This window comes from Arachis hypogaea, chromosome 12, assembly GCF_003086295.3.
Source record: "Arachis hypogaea cultivar Tifrunner chromosome 12, arahy.Tifrunner.gnm2.J5K5, whole genome shotgun sequence".
Lineage (NCBI taxonomy): Eukaryota > Viridiplantae > Streptophyta > Magnoliopsida > Fabales > Fabaceae > Arachis > Arachis hypogaea.
Genome location: NC_092047.1, coordinates 69,235,599 through 69,257,178, shown reverse-complemented (window position 1 = coordinate 69,257,178; position 21,580 = coordinate 69,235,599). Strand labels below are relative to the sequence as shown.

Below are 21,580 nucleotides of genomic sequence, written 5' to 3'. Positions count from 1 at the left end.
TATTATTTTTTATTTAAATTATATTATTTTGTTAATTTTATTTTTCTGTAGAAGAAAAAGATAAAAAAAATAGAGAATGTGAGAAAAGAGAGAGAAAGATAAAGATGAAGAATGAAAGTGAGAGTGAGAGTGAGAGTGAGAGTTTGTTAATTTTGGAAGAAAATATTTTATTTTAATTATAAAAAAATATCGGATGACAAAAATAGTAGAGAGAAATAGAAAATTTGAGAGATGTAGATGAGAGAATTTAGGAAGAGAGTTTATTAATTTTGAAAAAAATATTTTCTTTCAATTTTAATAAGAGAGTGTCATGTGACACAATTGATTATTAAATTAGATAGTAATATATGATACATAATATATGTATATTTCAATTTCAATTTTAATATTTTAATTTTAATTTTAATGCTAATAAGAATGTCATGTTGCACATTTTGATTGTCAAATTAGTAATTAGTCATTGATATTGATAATGATATATAAAATAGATAGAGTGGTTGAATGAATGAGAGAAATAGAGAAAGGAAGAGGGAGAAGGAGAGAACTCTTTAATTTTGGAGGAAAATATTTGATTTCAATTGCAATGAGAGAGTGACATATGCACATTTTTGTTGTAAAATTAGTAAGGAGGAGGAAAGAATTCTTTAATTTTGGAGGAAAAGATTTAATTTTAATTACAATGAGAGAGTGATATGTGGCACATTTTGGTTGTAAAATTAGTAAGGAGGAGAGGAGAATTCCTTAATTTTAGAAGGAAAGATTATTTGATTCCAATTATAATGAGAAAATGACATGTGGCACATTTTAGTTGTAAAATTAGAAGAGTAAACTACCATTTCTACCCACGAAAATTGAAAACACTGACATATCTACCCATAGAAAAAGGAAATTACCATTTGTACCCATAAAACATGAATTCCATATAACAAAATTATCCAAACACTAAAAAATCACATAAAATCCCCAAATTATCCTTATCATCATCCGCATCATCCACCTCTCCTTCCCTGTCTCGCCCTTGCCTGAACCAAACTCTGAGTTCAAAGGCACCACCATCTCATTTCTTTTATCACTACCATCACCACCACCACCACCACTATACCTCCATCATCATCTTCTTCACATAAAGCAACAACAACAATAGAAAAAGCAAAGAGAAAAAACGGTTCTTCCTCCCTCACTGAACAGCGTCGACGACGATGGTGGCAGTGACACCCACCGGCGTCGTCGCCCTCTCCTCCTTCTCCGATCTCTTGCGTGCTCTCTTCCTTCCAGACCAGCGACGGACTCAATCAATGGCGGCGACAGACGCGACGGAGCCGACAGTAGTAGGGCGTGACGGCGGCGACAGCTCCTCCTTCCTTGGTTCTGGCTTGCATCTCCTCTTCGAGCTCCCTCAACAACGGCGGCGATGATGCGATAGCGACAGTGAGTCTCCATGTTGCCAGTGCGGTCTCCCTCCCCCTCCTCTTTTCTTCTTCTTCCTCGGGTGGGAGGGGGGTGTGTGTGTAATGTCTCTGTGTGTGAGTTTTAGAGAGAAAGGAGGTGGTGGCTGGGGAAAGAGGGTTGGGGTTAGAAAAGTGGTTGGGTGAAGGGGGTGGTGGCGAAATTTGAGATTAGAAAGGGAAAGGGGGTGGTGGCTGGCTGAAGAGGGTTAGGGTTAAAAAGGTGGCTGGGTGAAGGGAGTGGTAGTGGGATTTGAGATTAGAAAGGAAAATGGGATGGTGGTTCGGTGAAGAGGGTTAGGATTAGAAAGGTGATTGGGTGAAGGGGGTGGTGTGGTGGTGAAGATGAGGATAATTTAGGGATTTCAAGTAATTTTTTAGTATTTGGATAATTTTGTTGTGCGAAATTCATATTTCATGAGTACAAATGGTAATTTCCTTTTTCTATGAGTATATATGTCAGTATTTTTAACTTTCGTGGGTAAAAATGGTAGTTTACTCAAATTAAAAATACAATATGTGATAGATAAATAATAGATGATAGATAATAGATTTACAATTGAAAATTTGCAATTGGAATAAAAAAGTGGAAAGGTATTTGCAGTTGAAGTAAAAAGGCAAAAAATATTTTTAATTTAGATACAATAAAGAGATTCCATGTGACAATGTTTTACTACAAAGTTATATATATATAATAGATTTCTAGAGGGTAGTAATAGAATAAGGAAAACTTTCATATCATCAGAATTATCTTCCTAATCCTAATATTAATGAGGAGGTGGAGAAAATTTTAGTGTTAGATGAGGAGGATGTAAGAGAGGGAATGAAAAATTGCAGTAAAAATCTAATAAGAAGATTGATGACGAAGTTAATATAATAAATAAAAGTTGACCCAAAATTCAATTAGGATAGTTTTAATAGTTAATTAATTTACTATAAATAGATATAGTAAAAAAATATATAATTGACCTGAAAAAACTTAATGAATTGTATCTCTTTCTCCCTTTAAAATTTTTTTTCTATGAAACTATCTCTCTCTTGATTCTTTCTCTAATTCACTCTTATTCTTTCCCTATTCAAATTTCTCTTCCTTTCATAAGATTAAAAAAAAATACACCTTTATTATACTTGGCTACAAAATTGATTTAGTTACCCATCATTTCCTTATATTATATATTTGGTAACATTTCTCTTACTGCAATGATTGGAACTTGTATTTTGTAACATTTAGTTACCCATGATTTCCGTATATTACAACTTTGTGCTATGTATATATGATTTTCCTTGCAGGGCTTCCTTCTTGCTATATTTTCTATTGTAATCGCGGCTTTTTCCACCGGCATTGATACAAAATGCTTTCAGGTTAATCACTTTTCTAATTATTTTTATAAAATTTTAATTTCTTTTTTCTCCAATATTTAATCTACCTGAATCCCATAAAATAGCCATATTTTTTCTTAAACGTAAATTATAGCTCAATGTTAATTTTTTTAAAAATAGTTACTAGTTTTTTCAAAGTTCATACTTATTATGATGTTACACATTAAGTAAGAAAATGGCAGATTAATATGCATATGTTAACTAACTACCCTTTTGGTATCTCCTTTTTAAAGGGGGCAAAACGCATATTTAAGTCAAGTGGATCAACATATTACATCATTCAGTCAAAAAGAAAAACGACACATAAATCAATTAAAGCAACGCTTCTATGTAGTTTGAATTAGACCTACACGAACGGTAAAAGGTAGTAATTCGAATCAGGGCTGATCGAATTAGGGGGTGGGTAATTCGAAGGTGTCCGATTCGAACTATACATGCATGAATTCGGACGTAGTTTGAATAGGCCTGTTTTGAATTATAGGGGAGTAGTTCGAATTATACTGATTTGAATTACTAGAGGAACAGTTCGAATCTAGCTGATTCAAATTATATATATATAATTTGGAGTTGGCTGTTTCGAATTATGAAGGGCCAGACGTGTATAAATATGGTGGTGTGAACGTGAATTCCTCTCATTAGAGTGATAAAATGGCTAGTGAGGAGAGTTTTGTAGTGTTGGTGCATTACAGAGGGTCAATTAAGAGAAAAATACGATCTGATGTGAAGTTCACTGATAAGGATCCTCTGAGTATTTTTATGAGACCTACGACGACATTCGATGACTTCGTGAATTCTATAATACAGAAACTTGGGCTGCAAGGTGTGAAACGGGTTCAGAAGTTATTCTATCGCATTCCGATCTCAGTATTGCGAGATGACGTGAAGTACGATTGTTTCGTCATAGGGAGTGATGAGGATTTGCAGGTCCTCTTCCATTGTCGTCGCCAGTTTTCGGAGGTCAGGACACCCGAACTGTTGGCAAAGTTGGTTGATGTAGTATCTAGCTCGGGGGTTCGAACCGGAATACCCACACTATAGGCACGGTAGCCGGTTCTAGCTCAAGACCTGTTGGTGCATCTTCGTCTGTGCCTGTGAATGCACCTCGGGACGAGCCTGTCGCTTCCCCATCGTTCGCCGTTGATCTCAACTGCAGTGGTGGCGCAGAGGTTGGTATCGTAGATAGGGCACCGACTTCTTTACAGTGTGGGACACCGGCTGGTATGGGTGATGCATTGCTGGATGATGATGACGATGATGATGTGGAGCCGGACCTCATTGCTGATGACAGTGGCAATGATATTGCAGCGAGTAATCCAGCTGGGGCTGGCGGTGGTTCTAGCTCTGGGACACAGCAGTACCCTCTGCACTTTTCATCTTTGGACTTGGATGCCATGAGACAGGAGGGGGTGACAGATGGAAAAATGTCGATTAAGAATTTTTTTTTAAATAAAAATAGCGTTGCGAGTACAGTTCTTAACCGACGAAAATTTCACTTATCAATTTAAAAGATGTCACAATTTAAGAATCAATTAACTGGGAGTAGAATTCCCAGGTCGTCTTCCAACGAGTTGACAAAAGAGTGCAATTTATTGGTCAGGAATTTTCTGAGAAATTTTAGAGTTGGGAATTAGAAAAATAAAATGATTATTAATTAAAGCAACAAAAATTAACAAGAGGTTTTATATATTTGAAATAAAAAGCCTTGACTAGGAGAAGATTAATCGGAATTTCTATCCTTGTTAAATTTTTTCAAGTATAATAGTAAGAGGTTGTTGCTTCTACTTAGTTATCCTTTACCTAATAAAGGAAAGTCAAGTAACTAACCAACTCTGATTCACAAGTCCTAATCCCTTCCTAGGGAAGGATTAGAATTAGTGACTAGAGAGCCAGCCAACAACTTTCAATTACAAATTAACACTTGAGCATTCCAACTCAAGGGTCTCCTATTAATCAACTCCAAAGTCAAGTTGGGAGTCTACTCCATTGACATGGATGCCATTTTTGCAAACATATAAAGGGAGTAGAAAGGAGACATGGTAATTGAAATTAATTTAGTAAAAGCAATTTTTGAGCTAATAAATTAAGGGAAGATGATAATCAAACAAACAATAAAATTAAATGTAAAAATAACTCTTGCATTAACAATTCCCAAAATCAAAGATATCCATATGTAACTCTGAACAAAATGAATGGAAAGCAAAAGAGTAAGGAAATAAGAAAGCAAACTGTAATGATAGAGACTTCAATCGAAGGCAGTAACTCTCTCAAGATCCAATCCAAAAGCATAAAACTAAAAATCTAAGAATGTGAAGAACCCTAGGGAAAGTAGTATTTTTCTCTCTAGAATTCCAAACTAAAACTAAAAACTGAGTAAATGTGAATGTGTGTTGAGTCTCTGCTTGTCCCCTGGCTCTAGTCTGTGTTTCTGGACTGAAAACTGGGTCCAAAACCAGCCCAAAATTGCCCCCAGCATCTTCTGCAATTGCAGCACATGACGCACGTCACGCGCACGCGTCAGTCACGTGTACGCGTCGATGGTCTTCTGCGCGTGTCACGCGTGCGTCAGTCACACGTACGCGTCACTGTGCGACTTCGCTGATCACGTGTACGCGTCAGTTACGCGCACGCGTCGCTGTGAAAAGCTCCAAGTCACGCGCACGCGTGAGCCATGCGTGTGCGTCGATCCTCGCTGGTCAGCTCCTTAGTTTCTTGTATTCCTTCCACTTTTTGCATGCTTCCTTTCCATCCTCTAAGCCATTCCTACCCTATATAGCCTAAAAACACTTAACACACAGATCACGGCATCGAATGGTAATGGGAATTAAAAATTAGCAAATTTAAGGCCAAATAAGTATGTTTTCAATCATAGTACAAAATTAGGAAGGGTTTGTAAAACCATGCAATTTGTATGAATAAATGTGTGAAGAACTGATAAAAATCACTCAATTTAGCACAAGATAAACCGTAAAATAGCGATTTATCAGGGGGTTCCTGGGGAACCCCCTGGATTTGGTTCTAGAGATACCCAGGGGACTAGGAATCTTATAGAGTTTCAGGTTGGTCAGCAGTTTCAGAATAAAGAGGAGGCTGTGTTAAGCGTGAAGACGTATAGCATTCGACGCGGGGTACAGTACAAAGTGGTAGAGTCCGACTATCGCCGGTACATAGGAAAATGTTCTGAGTTTGGGAACGGGTGCACATGGTTGATTAGGCTAAGTCTCCGGCAGTACAAGGGTATTTGGGAGGTAAAACGGTACAACGGACCTCATACATGTTTCGCGACGTCGATCTCGAGCGACCACAGGAGTCTTGATTATCATGTGATCTCAGCCTTCATCATGCCAATGTTTAGAGTTGATGCATCCGTCTGCATCAAGGTACTGCTGAATGTGATGGAGGTACACTTTAGGTTCAGGCCGACTTATAGGAGGATATGGTTGGCGAAGCAGAAGGCCGTCGCCCATATTTACGGTAATTGGGATGAGTCATACAACAAGTTGCTGCAGTGGATCTTAAGAGTTCATCTTAAAATTATTGTAGGCCATCTTAAAATTATTCACATAGAAAAATACGTTTTTAATGTAGAATCAATATGTTTTAACAATGATAAAATTTTAAATTTGGTTTAATAACTTTTATTTGAATAATTTCCTAAAATAATTGATTGTGACATTTAATTTACATTTGGATATTATAATTCAAAATAGTAAAAATAATCTATTATATTTTGATTTTTAGAAAAAAAGACTACTTTTAAATGGTATAATTACATGATCGATAAGTATGAAATGATTGTTTATTTTTCATTAGTATTTGATACTTGAAGTCAAATCGATATTGTCAATTTTTGTTGGCAAGCTTCCCACGCTCTCGTAGATTTATTCTTGAAAGTTGGGATAATAGCCAAAGTTTTTGATACTCACCTTAGAAAATAATATATATATATATATATATATATATATATATATATATATATATATATATTATATATGAGATTCACAATTTTATTTTTTGTTCTCTCTCTAGCTCTCTAATTGATGTAGGGCTCGTACACTCCATCCCTCAAGGGAATTTTCATAGAGATTCACAATTTTATTTTTTGTTCTCTCTCTAGCTCGCTAATTGATGTAGGGCTCTTACACTCCATCCCTCAAGGGAATTTTCATCCTTCTTTTTCCAATTAGTATGAGAGTCCATCTATTATTTTTATTATTAAAAAAAATCACAAGTTAAGATTAGTATTTCAGTAGAATTTTATAATTATAGGAAAAGATTAACCATGATAAATTATTATTTAAATTAGTTTTTTTAAAAAAATATCATTAAAAATTAATTTTATTATATATTTAAATATTTTTATCAATTAATTTAATTAAATTAGCTTAAATTTATCAAAAACACTCATACAACATGTGTGTAAATCACACATTTCTTTTTCTTCATGTATTTTTTATTTCATCTCCTTTTATTATTTTTACTTTTGTTGTATTTTTTAGTTTCTTCTTCTTTTAATTCCTCTCTTTTTAGTGTTATTATTACACTATTTTTTTGGTATAATTTTTTTTTAAGTTTTATTCCTCTTAAACAAAAAGAATTACAAAAGAGTGAAACAAGAATGAGAAAAAGAGAAGAGGAGGAGGAATAAGGAAGATTTTAAATTATGTAAAATCTATTAAAAAAAATAGTACAGAAATTTCATAATTGTGACGCAAGAAAATTTTTAAATTTGACAGAAACTTTTTTAACATTTTAGAAGTTATCAAAAATGAAAATAACATAAAATATTTTTAATTGTGATGTAGAAAATTTTTTAATTGTGAACAGAAAATTTCTTAACCGTAACACGTAAAATTTTTTAACCAGTTAGAAGTTATCATAAATAAATATTTATGTGTCATTTTCAATTAAATGATGTGCTTTTATTATCATTGAACTAATTGTATAGTATTGAACTCACATATAAGAGATCTAGTCATTGATATAGTAATTGCAACAAATTGATGTATTTTTTGGATGTAAAATATGTTTGAATGTATTTTATTGTTTGAGTGAGTCAATGTTCTTGACTAGTGCGTGGTTCTTTGGGACTTCTTGTGTCGTTCACAAAAAATTCATATATTATTTTCAACTAAATAATGCACTTTTCTTATCATTGAATGGATTGTGTGATACACTACAAGAAAACACTCCTTTTGCCACGCTTTTAAAGCGTGGCGAAAAGCTCAAAAAAGCGTGGCGATAGCTTTTTGCCACGTTTTTTGAGCTACCGCCACGCTTTTTGCAGCCTATTGCCACGCTTTTTCTTTTGCCACGCTTTTTACAACTGGCCACCCATTAAAGCGTGGCCGTATGCGAGAGATATGGCCACGCTTTTAAAGCGTGGCCATATGGGAGATATGGCCACGCTTTTGAAGCGTGTCGATAGGGAGAGATACGGCCACGCTTTTGAAGCGTGTCGATAGGGATAGATACGGCCACGCTTTAAAGCGTGGCGATAGGGAGAGATACGGCCACGCTTTTGAAGCGTGGCAATAGAGAGGTATACAGCCACGCTTTAAAAGCGTGGCGAAAACCTTGTTAAATTAAAAAAAAATTTCTTTTCCTTACTTGATCTTCCTTACTACACTATAAATTTTCAATCCTTTTTTATTACCAAACCTACAAAATTACAATTGAAGATGAAAATGAAGCAAAATTACAACATGATTTAAAACCGGAAAAAAAAAAGATAGATCATCATGACACTAGTTCTTCTTGGCTCCTAATGCAATTGTATGAACTCTTTCAACATCAATCCAAGCCTCTGCAGCCTGCAGAACCAGATCCAAATCTTCATAAAAAACAAAAGGCATAATAAAAAAGTACACAATCGGTGAGTGGCAACAAATAAAACAATGACTCCTTCATCAACCAGAAAAAACTAGAACACCACTTTAAAACACTTGTAGATATGTTAATCAATAGTTACACATTAACACAAGCAATAATTTTAGACTGGAATCGGTTCTAACTGCTTTTGCATTGACTGGTTAATGGAATTTTTTATTTATATTCTTCTAGAAAAAAAAACTAGTGCAAATATTTACTCCTTAAGTATTTAGCTTTGTCCTATGATGTTTGAATGAGGAGTTTCTTACAACCAAATGATTTATAATGCTGTATCTCTAATTCATAATGATCAAGTGTCATTATCTTTTTAATATAATCTTCAAACTTCAGAAATGAACATGATTGGTTGAGATTTTGATGGTGCAATGTGCTCAGATTAAGTGTATTATGAACCTATGTGCTCCATAAGAGTTGCAACCCCATCGCAAAACTGTAGCAGTTCCATCTCTTTCTATTAGAAATTTAGAACTAGCTAGCTCGATTTCTTTGTATCATAATGAATAATGAATATCAATTATATTTTCTTTTTGTATGTGAAGTAATGAATATGATGCACATCAAAGATAGTTATAAATAACTAAGATATTAATAGGAACACAAAATCGAGACTATGTTATAAATAACTCCTAAATCAAACAAAGACGCTGCTTCAACAAATACACAGATACAAGATCCTCACAAAGTCAAAATAGTATATCTAATAGTACTATAGTAGAGAAATAGAGAAGACTTAGATTACCAGCTCAACTTGTTTGGAGGCCCCAAAATCTGCAAGTTTAATGCAACCTTTATTATCTACAAGAATATTGGCCCCCTGAAATTGTTTACAATTGAACATTAGTAACTCAAAAAAGGAGATCTGACATGCTAATCAATGATACTACAAGAAAAATCACATTCAAACTTTGGTGTCAGGATTCCAAACTGACGACATTTCTTGGATTCAATATTCACAAATTGCCTAAAGACTCAAACCCATAAAAGAATTGCTGCATTTATAATCTAAAGAGAGAAAATTACAATATTGGACCTACCCAAAAGCTTCAACCTATTTGAATTCTTTTGGAATGTATCTTCTAGCTTTCTCTGCCTTAACAAGATGGAGTTAATACAAGGCACTGATAAACAAAGAAAAAGAACAGTTAATGAAAGAAACAATTTCCATTTCCCACAAATTAAAGTTGAACATACATAAACAACACTTAGAGAAAGATTCATTGTTACAATTTTGCAGACTTAATGAATTACCTTCCTCTAAATACCCATGTGATGTCTTTTAAAGCCACCAAAGTTGTTTCCAACATGTCAAGGCCAGCCTGGTTTGCAAAGATGAACACCGGCACCGACTACGATCCAGATAGAGAATCATATATATCTTAAATTAAAGGCTTTCATGGAAATGATGAACTCTACTATGAACAAAACATCTGCCATACCTTCAAAGAACAGCACAAAATGGCATCCTGATGATGCCACAAATGTTTAAGCACTGACTCACTAATGAGAGAATCAGATCTCAGCAACTCTGCCCCCAAATAATAACTGTTATTAGAAGAAAAAAGAACAAAAAAGTGAAGGGCATCATTAGATACTTTTCAAGAATGAATATTCAACAATAAAGCTTGAACACAATACAACAGATGCAGACTTGCCTATAACTGCAGCAGATCCAGTTGGCTAGTGTAAGAGCCTCTGGAGAATCAGGAGAGAGTTTTGAGCCAACTGCCGGGTTTATACCAGATGGAGAAATCGCCATGGCAACCCTCTGCACAGAGAAAATCACACTACGGATGTCTGCTCCATTGCGACGGCGCTGGCTCGGGGATCGACAGTTTGAGAGTTGCAACAGGAATCTCTCATGCTTTAGAAATCTGGATGAAGAGAGCAAGGGATAAGTCAGGACAACCTCCAATAGAATAATTTTTATCAAATAAACTAGAATTCTATCCCTGAAATGAACAGTATTGCCTAGTTTATGTTAAAGATAAGAACCATTGCCTTAATTATACAATCAAAATGATCATGTTTTCTGTTTTCATAATTGTGAAAAGAAAAACATAAACATAAGAAAAATACTGTTTACTGTCTTCATTTCTTATTTTCACGGCTTCCATTTTACAAAATTTTGAAAACAAGTTACACAAAAAATGTAGACAAAAAATAAACCAAACCAGAAAAAACTTTTCGTTTGTGTGCTATCTAAAAAGTATTTAAACCTAACTATGTCCAAACCTGCACTTTTCTTTTTTCCTCCTCAAGCTCCATAATTTTCTTCCCAAAGTGCTCTTTGAGTGCTTCAGTATCAATTCCAATGCACTTCATCTTAGACTGCAAGGAAGTAAAAATGTACGGCAATTAAAACACCATAAAATGGAACACTTACTGATTCACTGTTTGAGGCCCCAAGATATTAGCATAAGGACAAATTAAGAAAAACAATTAGCACATTCCAATATCACTTGTTTTTTGTTTTTAGCCTTCCAATATTAATGTTATGGAAACCGATGCTGCAAAAATCCTTTATTTTAAAGTTCAATATACTATAGTATATATAGTAGGAGCAGAAAAGACAAGCTTTATTTAAAAACTTGAAAGAAAAAAAAAGGTAATGACCGAAGAAAAAGCTTTAATTTTGAACTCTGGAGTTCAGGTTTAAGAACGGCCAATACCGTATGGTGTACGAGCTTCTCGTATATTCATTGTTCTTCAGTTACTAGATTTATTTCTAATCTATTATACATAAAGACAATATTTAGTACACACGAAGGAAGGCCCACTTCTTTGCATATGTCAGCCAACTCCAAACATGTCCTGAAATAAATCAAATCATAGCCTATAGTTCAGCAAAAATAACCAAGACTCAAAAAGAAGCAAAGATTTTGCAAGAGCTGCTGAGAAACATACACAGATGCCAATTCGGAAGGCTTCAATATTGCAGCACAACCAGCTGCCAGAGCAGGGGCAACCTTCCATGTAGCCATTAACAGAGGATAGTTCCTAAAACATGATATCTAGTTAGCCATCAAGATAGCAATTTTGCTAACAGAGAGAGGTAACTAGTTTAGGGATTGTAAAAAAATATAACAGCTAAAATATCAAATAATCATCCATAACTGAAATCAATAAATCAACATCACAGTAAAAAAACAGCAGCTCTTATTAACACAATAAAAAACACCAGCTGCACAACAGAACCAGAAATCAAATAAATCATCAACAAAAATTCAAAAACAGCAACAAATAATCAACAAAAACTATGAAATCAATAAATCAACAAAAATTCAAAAACAACAGAGCCAGAAATTCAAAAACAGCAGCAGCAGTATAGCAAAGCCATTTTTCATCAATAATTTCAACAAAAACACAAAACCCTGTAATCTTATCCATGATTTCACTTCCAGAAACAGAGTTAATCAACTAAGAACAAGCAAGAATGAGGGTATCAATTAATCATCAAGCAGTAAGCCAGTAACAGAGTTAATCAACATAGAACAAGCCAGTAACTACAAACAAAGCGTTTTCAAGAAGCAGTGGCTTAAGAAAGCAGCAAACAAACACACCTGAGTCGCATAAGTCCGCTGAAAAGGGCTCTTCTCTGCATTGAGCTGAAAGAGAGAGAGAGAGTATGGACATCTTTGAACTGAAGGAGGCCATAAGGTCGCCGAGGTAGGAGACAGTAGGATGAGCGGATTCGATGAGCGGAAGACGAAAATGAAGATTAACAAGATGAAGAAGGGTGAAGGGCTAAGGGCGAGTGACGAAGATTAACAGTGCGATGAGCGGATTCGATGAGCGGTTTCGAGTGACAAAGGCTAAGGGCGAAGGGCGAAGGGTGAAGGGTGAAGGGCGAAGGGCGAAGGGTTCAGGCCGAAGTGCGAAGGGTGAAGGGTGAAGGGTTCAGGGCTAAGGCTAACGGGAGGCGCTCTTCAGGCTTAGGGTTTCGAGTGATTAGGTCTTTGGGTGAAGGGTTAGTGTCTTGTCTTTGGGTTGGAGACCGGGTTGGGGACCGGGTTGGGAGCCGGGTCAGGGGGCGGGTTAGGGTCAATGGGTTGGAGCCCCTCTCGCCACGCTTTTAAAACGTCACTGTTATGCTCTACGGCCACGCTTTTGAAGCGTGGCAGAAAAGCACCTTTTGGCCACGCTTTTAAAGCGTGCCAAAAGCGTAGTTGGATATGGCCACGCTTTGTAAGCGTGGCCGTAATGAAACCCTGTCGCCACGCTTTCAAAACGTCCTTGTTTCCCTTTATGGCCACGCTTTTGAAGCGTGGCAAAAAAAACGTGGCCGTTTCTCTAACCAATTGCCACCCATACAAAAGCGTGGCCGTTGATGCTTTTCGCCACACTTTTGAAGCGTGGCAATAAAAAAGGTGGCCAAATCTCTAATCTATTGCCACCCACATAAAAGCGTGGCCATTGAGCACTTTTGGCCACACTTTTGAAGCGTGGCAAGAAAAAAGCGTGGCCATAGGTCTTTTTTCTTGTAGTGATATTGAACTCATATATAAGTAGTCTAGCCATTCTTATGTCATTTACACATTTAAATATTTTTTGTTGGTTGAGTTAATATTTTGGATTTATGATTCTTTAAAGATTTCTTGTGTCATTTATCAAAAAATTGTGTCATTTTTAATTAAATGATGTATTTTTGTTATCACTAAATTGATTGTGTGGTATTAAACTAATATATAATAAGTTTAGCTATTTTTGTGTTATTTCTAATCAATTGATGTATTTTTTTAATCTAAAATATATTTAAAATATTTTTGTTTAGTGGGTTAAAGTTTTAGATTTGTGGTCTTTAATTTTAAAAATTGTATCATAAAAACTTTTTATGTCATTTATAATAGAATAATGTGTCTTTAATATTATTAAATTAGTTGTGTGATATTAAACTAAAAAAAATATGATAATAATAATAAAAGAGGAGGAAAAAAAAAGGAGAATAAACTAAAAAAAAAAAAAAAAACAGAAAAGGATATGAAATTAAATAAAAAAGAAGAAGAAGAAAAAAAAGAACGACAAGGAAAAAAAAAACACATACATATACAAAACTTGGTTGTTAGATTTGGTTACGTAATAAATTTGACTTGTCTAATATTTTCTATTAAAAAAGTTCAAATCCAAAGACAATTAATTTGAACTTAGGTTCTAAGAAGAGTAGGTAAGGATAATTATTCCCGCCACAAGTTAACAAAAGTATAATATTAGAAGGCAAGTCTAATTTTACATCACTAATTAATCAAATACCAGAAGGACTAACCATAACAACACCCCAATCGAAATAAATTCTACATCCAAAACTTTCCTTACAATAAAGTTGGGATAGCTTCCTTATGGAACAAATTAGTTATGATGAATCAACAATTATGTACTCATTGTACTCTTTTCTCTTAGAATCTTGCACATTTTGGTAGATTTTTTTATAGATTCATGGGTCATAAATATGCAACAGTTTAATTATATGTACTTGTAAATGCTTCTTCAGTATTTGATACAAAAAAATAATACACAATCTTTCTCTTAATTCCATATTTTTCATAGTCTTGTTAGACAATTTATATTCCTTTCATATATCAACTTGTTCATCACATTATTCAAGCTAGAACCACGTATATAAGTCACTTTTTTATTTTGACATATGAAAGCAATTACTATAAAAATAAGCATGATGCTTATCATGAGTCTTCCATAGTTCCATATATATAATCTTTTCAGTTTTCCAAAAACAAAGAGGGACAAGAAGACGCAGTTCCTTACAACTATGGATTTTTTCACATGGTATTCTCCCTGGGGGCGATGTACTTTGCAATGTTGTTCATCAGTTGGGATCTGAATAACTCAGCAAGAAAGTAAGCAATTAATTAACTCATTGTCTTATTTTAGTTCATTCAAAGTGTCTTTGGTTCTCATTTTAAAATTATTCAATAGATGGTGAGCAAAATAGAATCAAATAGCTAAAAAAACATATGAGAAGGGGGTTGAATTGCACTTCGAAGATCTTTCGTTGAAAGCAAATACAAACGAAGAAAGCTTATCAAACTTATGAGTAGTGAAAGATAATTATTATTTCTAATTTTAACAAAAGCTAATGTTTAGATATTTAAAAATGTTGTCTAATGTGTGAGTAAATAATCTGTATATAACCAATAATGAGAGAAGAGTTCAGGAGTAAGTACATAATGATCTATTCGGTTGAGACTTGGCTACATCCACTATATCAAATAATAATACGAGATAATCTTTAGATTATTATTCTCAAGCTTTTTCAACTACAATCTAACCATCAAATATAGTTAAATATTATTTTTTCAAATCTTATCAAACTAAGCAATGACTTATTAGATTACAAAGATCTAATAACTTTCCGTATTATTCTTTTCTTAAATTTTTTTAGTCTAAGACTGTATTTGATATGATGAAATACTAGGATTAAAACTGAAAGATTAAGATTCAGTTTTATATATATTTTGTGACCAAAGATCAAAACTAAAAATTTAATCTCAAAACACAAAATTTCACTCTTTTCAGTATCTCCAAAAAAATGAGAATACAGAAAATTAAAATTTTATTAATAATTTCTTTTAAAAATATTCTCATTCCAAACTTGAAATTTAAAGTCTACCCCTCGTTCAAAATGAATTCCATCTCCCAGTAGTCATGGGAACCAGATGAAGATAGAGAGATTGTGCTCCTATGATCAAAATTGAAAAGTCTTAAGCTTAAAGAATTCTCAAAGATTTAGACACAAAACTACTCAGAGAGAGATGGCGAAATGTGTTGGGTTAGGGTTTTCTATTTTTATTAATAAGGGTAATTTAATAATTTTATTTAATTCAGTTCCTGTATTTATCTTAAATCAAATAGGATACTAAAACATAATTTAATTATATATACTTTATACCAAACACAATATATAGACTTAATTTAGTCTCTGTCTTTTAGTTTCAATCTCTCCTCCAAACGCAACCTAAAAATTTGATCACTACTAGATGAAGTTGAAATATAAATTTAAGATTTATGTGCATGAAACACTCACTAAATCTGACATCTTGTTCCAAAACATTATAGGACACGCATAATGTGTTTGGATAATTATATTTGAGATATAGAAGATAGTAACCTAGATTACAAGTAATAAATTATTCTCTTCTAACTTCTAAGATACAAAGAGATTTTCTTAAAGAAGAAAGATGAAAATTTTGAAGAAAATGATGAACACTTGACAATTTTTTGCACAACACTCTATTAATTCTTCAAGGATTTCTTAGGCTCATATATACATAAAAAAAGCCATGTGAATGTTCGAAACCCTTCTTTCGTTTATGTCACGTGATTTTTTAGTTAAAAAGGACACATGCTTTTTGCTTTAGCATGCAGAGAGTTTATCATTTGTAGTAAGTTTTGTACTTTAATTTGTAAAGCAGAGGAAAGAGAGAAGTGTATGTATTTTAAAACTATTCAAATTTGTTACCCACGTTCATTTTGGAGCCAAAATCTATTCGTTATGGTAGTGCTTCTCTAAGGAATTTTGGCACGATTTTAAAATGGTGAAATCGTGACATCTTGTTCCTAATGTGGACTGGTAAATCAAATTCATAATAGGATCCTTCTTAGGTCTCATAGAGACTATTTGCTTGTGTTTGAGAAAAAAATCTCATGTACTAAGATAAACTTCAATCTAACATTAGATATAACACTTAGAACAAATTTTTGAATTATATTTGTATTATGTTAATATTAAAACTCAATCTAAGATATATGGAGTAAACAAATAAGAGATAAAAGGAGAGATAGAGCAAGACCAATAGATGAAAAGCAACAACACACCTAGCTAGCAAGAATCCACACATGGGAAGATTTAGAATTTAATATGACATATATGGAACTAACAAATAAAAGGTGAGAGGAAAGACAAAGCAAAACTAAATAGGTGAAAGTGGGGAAGTAAGATTGACAAGCAGTGGTGAGAGCAACAATACACACATGATATTGATGTTTATAGGGTTGGGGGAGGATGGTAGTGATATAATGGGTTATGGGTTTGGGATTCGGAAATGGAGTATTTAGGAGAGAAGGTGAAGTATAGTTATAGTGAGAGCAACGTTGATTGGAAACACTGGAAGAAAAAAGTTTGACAAACCATTGACTATTAAAATGTTTACAGTAGAATATAATTAAAACATATTTAAAATAATGTCAACAATATTTATGAAGAAACTTTTTAAAAAATTTAGAAATAAAAAATATATTTTATCCAAATTTAAATTATAAAAACATTTTTTAAATAGCCAAAACCTAGTGTAGCCTAATTAGTATGTTGATTAATATTATTTCTTAGTATGCTTTTATTTTTAAGATTAGTTCTAACATTTTGAAACTATAGGTGGAGCATAGATGTTGGTTGGGCAAGTACATGGGTGAAAGTCATCAATGAGTGGTTCGCAGCCACAATTTACCGTAAGTGAATGATTATTGATTGTACATTTTTATTTTATAATCAAAATTATTTTTACTTGAATTAATAGGTTTAACTGCATGCTCTATATGCTAAAAGAAATCAGCTCCAAATGCGTAGTTGTTCTATTTTGCATTCTAAGTAGTTTGAGTTAAGCATTTGTTTTAATTAAGTTGCAATTTTATTTATTATTTTTAAACAGTATGGATACTGATTTCTCCAGTTGTGAGGCAGAACAAAGTTATGGATGATAACGATGGGACTACTCCTCAGGAGATAGCTGACTTTGTTATGGTTTAATTGACAATGAAAAAAAAATTATTTTTTTTATTTTTTTAGTTATTCCTGACATTATTAGAAATTATTTTATTTTTAATGTAGTTAAATCATAAATGTGTGGAAGAAAAACCATTTCATTGTACTTAAATGACTTATCACGCTTACATTTATAGATGTGATTGTTTAATTGAATGAGATAACAAAATAATCAAGGACTCATGGATTCTCAAAAGAGCTTAGAATTAAGTTGAATGAGGAAGCAAGATGTGGAGAAATATTTATCACTAGATGGGTCAAATTAGAATGCCCCACTCATCAAAACTAACAATATAAAGCACCAAATATATTGCACAACACGAGAATAAATGATTATATATACTCTTAATGCCACAGAGAAACGTATATATGAAAAATCGAACTGAACTGATCAGTCCAATCAGTTTAACCGCAAATCGATGCATAATCTGATTTGATTCATAAATAAAATTGTCGAATTTTCAAACCGAAAAAAAACTATAAAATTATTCAGAAACTGGTAAACTGAACCAAACTAAAATTCAGACAATTTTAGCCAATCAATGTCATTTATGGTAGAAAAACGAAAAAGAAAAGACACTAAAAATGGTTTATGGCATAAAAAAGAAAAGGCACTAAGAGACAAATTAAGCAGCAGATCATCAAATGCAAGAGAAAGGAGCCACGACAGTAATGATGTGAAAGTTTTCAAGTGAATTGAAAAGAGGGGTTGAATCAAGGAACCACTTTTGTTAGTCTATAATTCAGATTGTATAGTATACCGAACCAGCAGATTATTTTTGCTTTTGTTTCGTTCTACAGAAGCATAATAGAACAAAAATAGAAGTTGCAAAGATGAGGGGTATAGAAGAGTAGTGACACTATGATATATCTTGATTCGGTTACGAAGTGCAATGTGACCTACGTCCAGTCTCTACCATAATAATGGTAGAATTTTCACTATAATCAAGATTGATTACAAATATCAATTTCAAGAGACTCACTCTTATAACACACCTAAGGAACCAATTGCACTCTAATCCAAGTACATTTTCAAATACAATCACTTGAAAAAAAGTACAATGACTTTTGTGTGATCAATACTCTTTACCTTGTGTATCTCTCAATATAAACTTAATTTTAGACAAGAAAAGTAAAACCATACCCAAAAGCAAGGAAACATAGGATGTGTATATGGTCTGAATTTGCTCGAATGAGTTGTCTTCTTCCTTGGATGAATCATCATATATAAACATTTTTTTTCTTTTGATCAAGCTAGCCGTTGCACCTTTAATTGTTGTAGCCATTTGGCATTGAAAAAAAAAATCCTTCCTTCTTTGGCTTGATAACAATGTGCAACGGCTTTCTTTTCGTGTAGCAATTTGATTCTTGAAGATGATTGTCAATCATGAGTTGTTTTACATACTGTTTATACGATTGTGGAAGTTGATTGCTTATTCATTAATACCTACAATGCTCATAAAAAAATAAGTTATAATGGATAATTATCAATTATGTTTATCATCACAAGATAAATGTTCAATTCTTGACTCAATAATATTCTTTTTTTTGACAAACATGATTAAACTAAATTTAGGAAGAGAGAGTAACGAGTAACTTTCCTAAATTTTTAGCTAGCTCCTTCTATTTTTAAGCATTAAGCCAATCAAGAGCAAAAACACAAGCTTTGGTACCAGAGCCTAAATCAAAACAACATACATAAAAAATAGAAAAGCTAGACAAAACATGGTGCATGTGACCTTTATGTATGAGAGTAAAAAATGAGTTAACACCCAAATGCTAGAATAAGAGCAAGCAAAAATACAAAACATGTATCAGAGCAAGACTAGAATAATATGAAAAGATACCAATAGCTAAAATAAAAAACAAGTTTATGAATAAATCCATAAAGTATAAAACCAGAAAATAGTTTAATCTCTTTAAATTTTTCCTCTTTTGTCATCAAGGAAAGAAACTAAAAAGGTACTTGTAGCAAGATGTAAGTCCTAGCAGCTCCTCATAAAAGGCAGGTTAAGAGTCATTACAGTCATCCATAAAATAGTATAGAAAAATAGGAGATAAAAATTAAAGAAGTTTCACAAACTCAGCAGCAGCAGCATAGAGATATTCTTCAAGCATCAGAGTCAAAACCCTCAATTGAATCTTCTTCCTTTTCTTCCTTAGAGAAGTAGGAGATATCATTGAGCTCCTTAAAGTGCTGCTCAACAATTTCCATTTTTTGCTTGGATTTTCTTACTTTTAACTCATGATCATCAAATTAGCGAGATTGGAAATTTCATCGATTACATCCTTGACAATGACCGAAAGAATCTTAATCTTGGATTCTTTGGTTTGCTTTTTAAGATCAGTGAGAGAGTCCGACATTCTGAAATCTTCAAGAAGTTCAGTGGTAGTATATCATCCAATTTTGCTTTTCACTATGCCACCTCCTTCCAAGAATGAGTTATATTCCTTGAAATTTTTAACAGATAAATTAACATTATAATATGTAAAAATATTTGTAATAAAAAGAGCATAAGGCAAGACAATATTTTTCTCACTCTTTACACACTCATAGATATGCATCCTCATCAAGTAAAAGAGATGTGAATCCCTTAAATAAGAGCATACAATACTAGTACATCACAAAATGTCACTCGTTGAAAGAAACCGCTCCGAGGTACAATGTAATTGGGCATTGACAAGGTCAAGGATTTTATGAGTGAGTGTGAGGCCAGAATATAGAGATACTTGATCACATATGGTTATGAGGATAGTGTTTAGGCTAATGACGCGTTTGCATCTTTAGTAGTTTTTCTTACTTTAATATCTTGTTTCCTTAAGTATAATCATAGTTTCTTCTTTTAATCTCATCATTTTAAGTATCATTTGTTACTAAGGTGTTTTCAAAGTGCTTTTCTAAAAAATACAGTTAAAAGAAGAAAAACTAAGTAGAAAAGGAAGCATATTCAAAGGGACAAGCATTGCATACAGAGCTAGAGCCAATTATGTAGGAATCAAAGCCATGCCAACCATGCAGCATAGCTGGCGTGCCACATACAGTGAAGGGCATGCAATGCCCATGCATCGCCTTGGAGAAGAAGGAATAGCATGCCATGCCATGATGAGGGTGTGCAACACCACCCTAGAGAGCAAGCAAGGGTGTGCCACACCATGGTGCAGGCGTGCAACGCCCTGGAGAGAAGCTAAGGCAAGCGTGTGAAGCTTGATGCGGGCCAAACGTCGGTTCGAAAATTTCATAAAATAATTCCGTTGCAAGTATAGTTCCAAACCAACAAACAACTCGAATCAAAGTTTAATTTGTTTGTCACAATACAAACCAATAAAAATCGAGAGTATTTAAACCTCGACTCGTCTCTCAAATGAATTGCAGTGAGGTATGTGTGTTATCGGTTATGAGTATAAAAGGGGGTTTGCGGATAAAGAGGCGAGAAACTAAGTGACAAGATAGTAAAACTAACAACTAAAGAAGTATAAATGCTAAAAGACACTCCTGAAAAGAATTGAGAGTCAAAGCTTCCTTTTCAAGTCATTGACCATGAACATGGTGATTATACAGAGTTAATCCCATTTAGTCATCTCTAATATCGGGAGAAAGTTAAATACGCATAGTCAGTCTTATAAGAAGAACAACTAACAACCCTAAATCACCAATCAATATCGGACATCAAAGACTCTTGTATCACTAACTACGACATGACAATTATAAGAGCAAACTTAATTAGTCAACCTCTAATGACGAGATAAGTCAACCATGTTTAATCAATCTCAATCCATAGGTCTCACTCGTTAATGGAAACGAGATTAATTAAAATCTCCAAATTATCAATCAACTCAAACATTAGTGAAATCAAGGTCACCTAAATTACTCAATTCCAATCCAAGAGTGTAGAAATCTACCCTAAAACTAAGAGATATTTTTACAAACACTTGGAAGGCATAGAAGAAAAGTATCATAAAATTGCAATAATAATAAAGTCTAAAACTACCAAATGCAAGATAACAATAATAATAACTCAATTAAACATCAATAAATATAAAAACATCAAATTGCATTAATAGAAATTAGAAGTAAAAAGAGGGTTCATAAAACTAA

General features: G+C 33.4%; 2 protein-coding genes across 9 annotated transcripts in view; one reads left to right on the top strand and one right to left on the bottom strand.

The window, feature by feature from the left end:
- Nucleotides 1-17,663, top strand: part of LOC112730103 (uncharacterized) — a 33,708-nt gene extending 16,045 nt beyond the window's left edge. Inside the window, exons 7-10 of the mRNA XM_072208296.1 lie at nt 2,736-2,807; nt 14,430-14,563; nt 17,098-17,171; nt 17,372-17,663. Of these exons, the coding sequence (XP_072064397.1) occupies nt 2,736-2,807; nt 14,430-14,563; nt 17,098-17,171; nt 17,372-17,469 (378 nt within the window). The 3' untranslated portion in view covers nt 17,470-17,663. The remainder of the gene's footprint in view (nt 1-2,735; nt 2,808-14,429; nt 14,564-17,097; nt 17,172-17,371) is intronic.
- Nucleotides 8,403-12,666, bottom strand: LOC112727488 (homeobox-leucine zipper protein REVOLUTA). Of its 8 annotated transcripts, none has more exons than XM_072209332.1 (10): nt 12,275-12,666; nt 11,619-11,711; nt 11,492-11,525; nt 10,947-11,042; nt 10,367-10,585; nt 10,151-10,256; nt 9,963-10,060; nt 9,749-9,832; nt 9,454-9,528; nt 8,403-8,635 (listed from the first exon to the last, which is right to left on the bottom strand). In XM_072209332.1, the coding sequence occupies exons 1-5, from the start codon at nt 12,313-12,315 to the stop codon at nt 10,571-10,573; spliced, it is 279 nt and encodes a 92-aa protein (XP_072065433.1). In that variant the 5' UTR covers nt 12,316-12,666; the 3' UTR covers nt 8,403-8,635; nt 9,454-9,528; nt 9,749-9,832; nt 9,963-10,060; nt 10,151-10,256; nt 10,367-10,570. The 8 variants fall into 8 exon arrangements, with proteins under 8 accessions (XP_072065433.1, XP_072065427.1, XP_072065431.1 ...); XM_072209326.1 differs by having other exon boundaries at nt 11,384-11,525; nt 12,275-12,664; XM_072209330.1 differs by having other exon boundaries at nt 11,478-11,525; nt 12,275-12,664.
- Nucleotides 17,664-21,580: the final 3,917 nt, after the last annotated feature.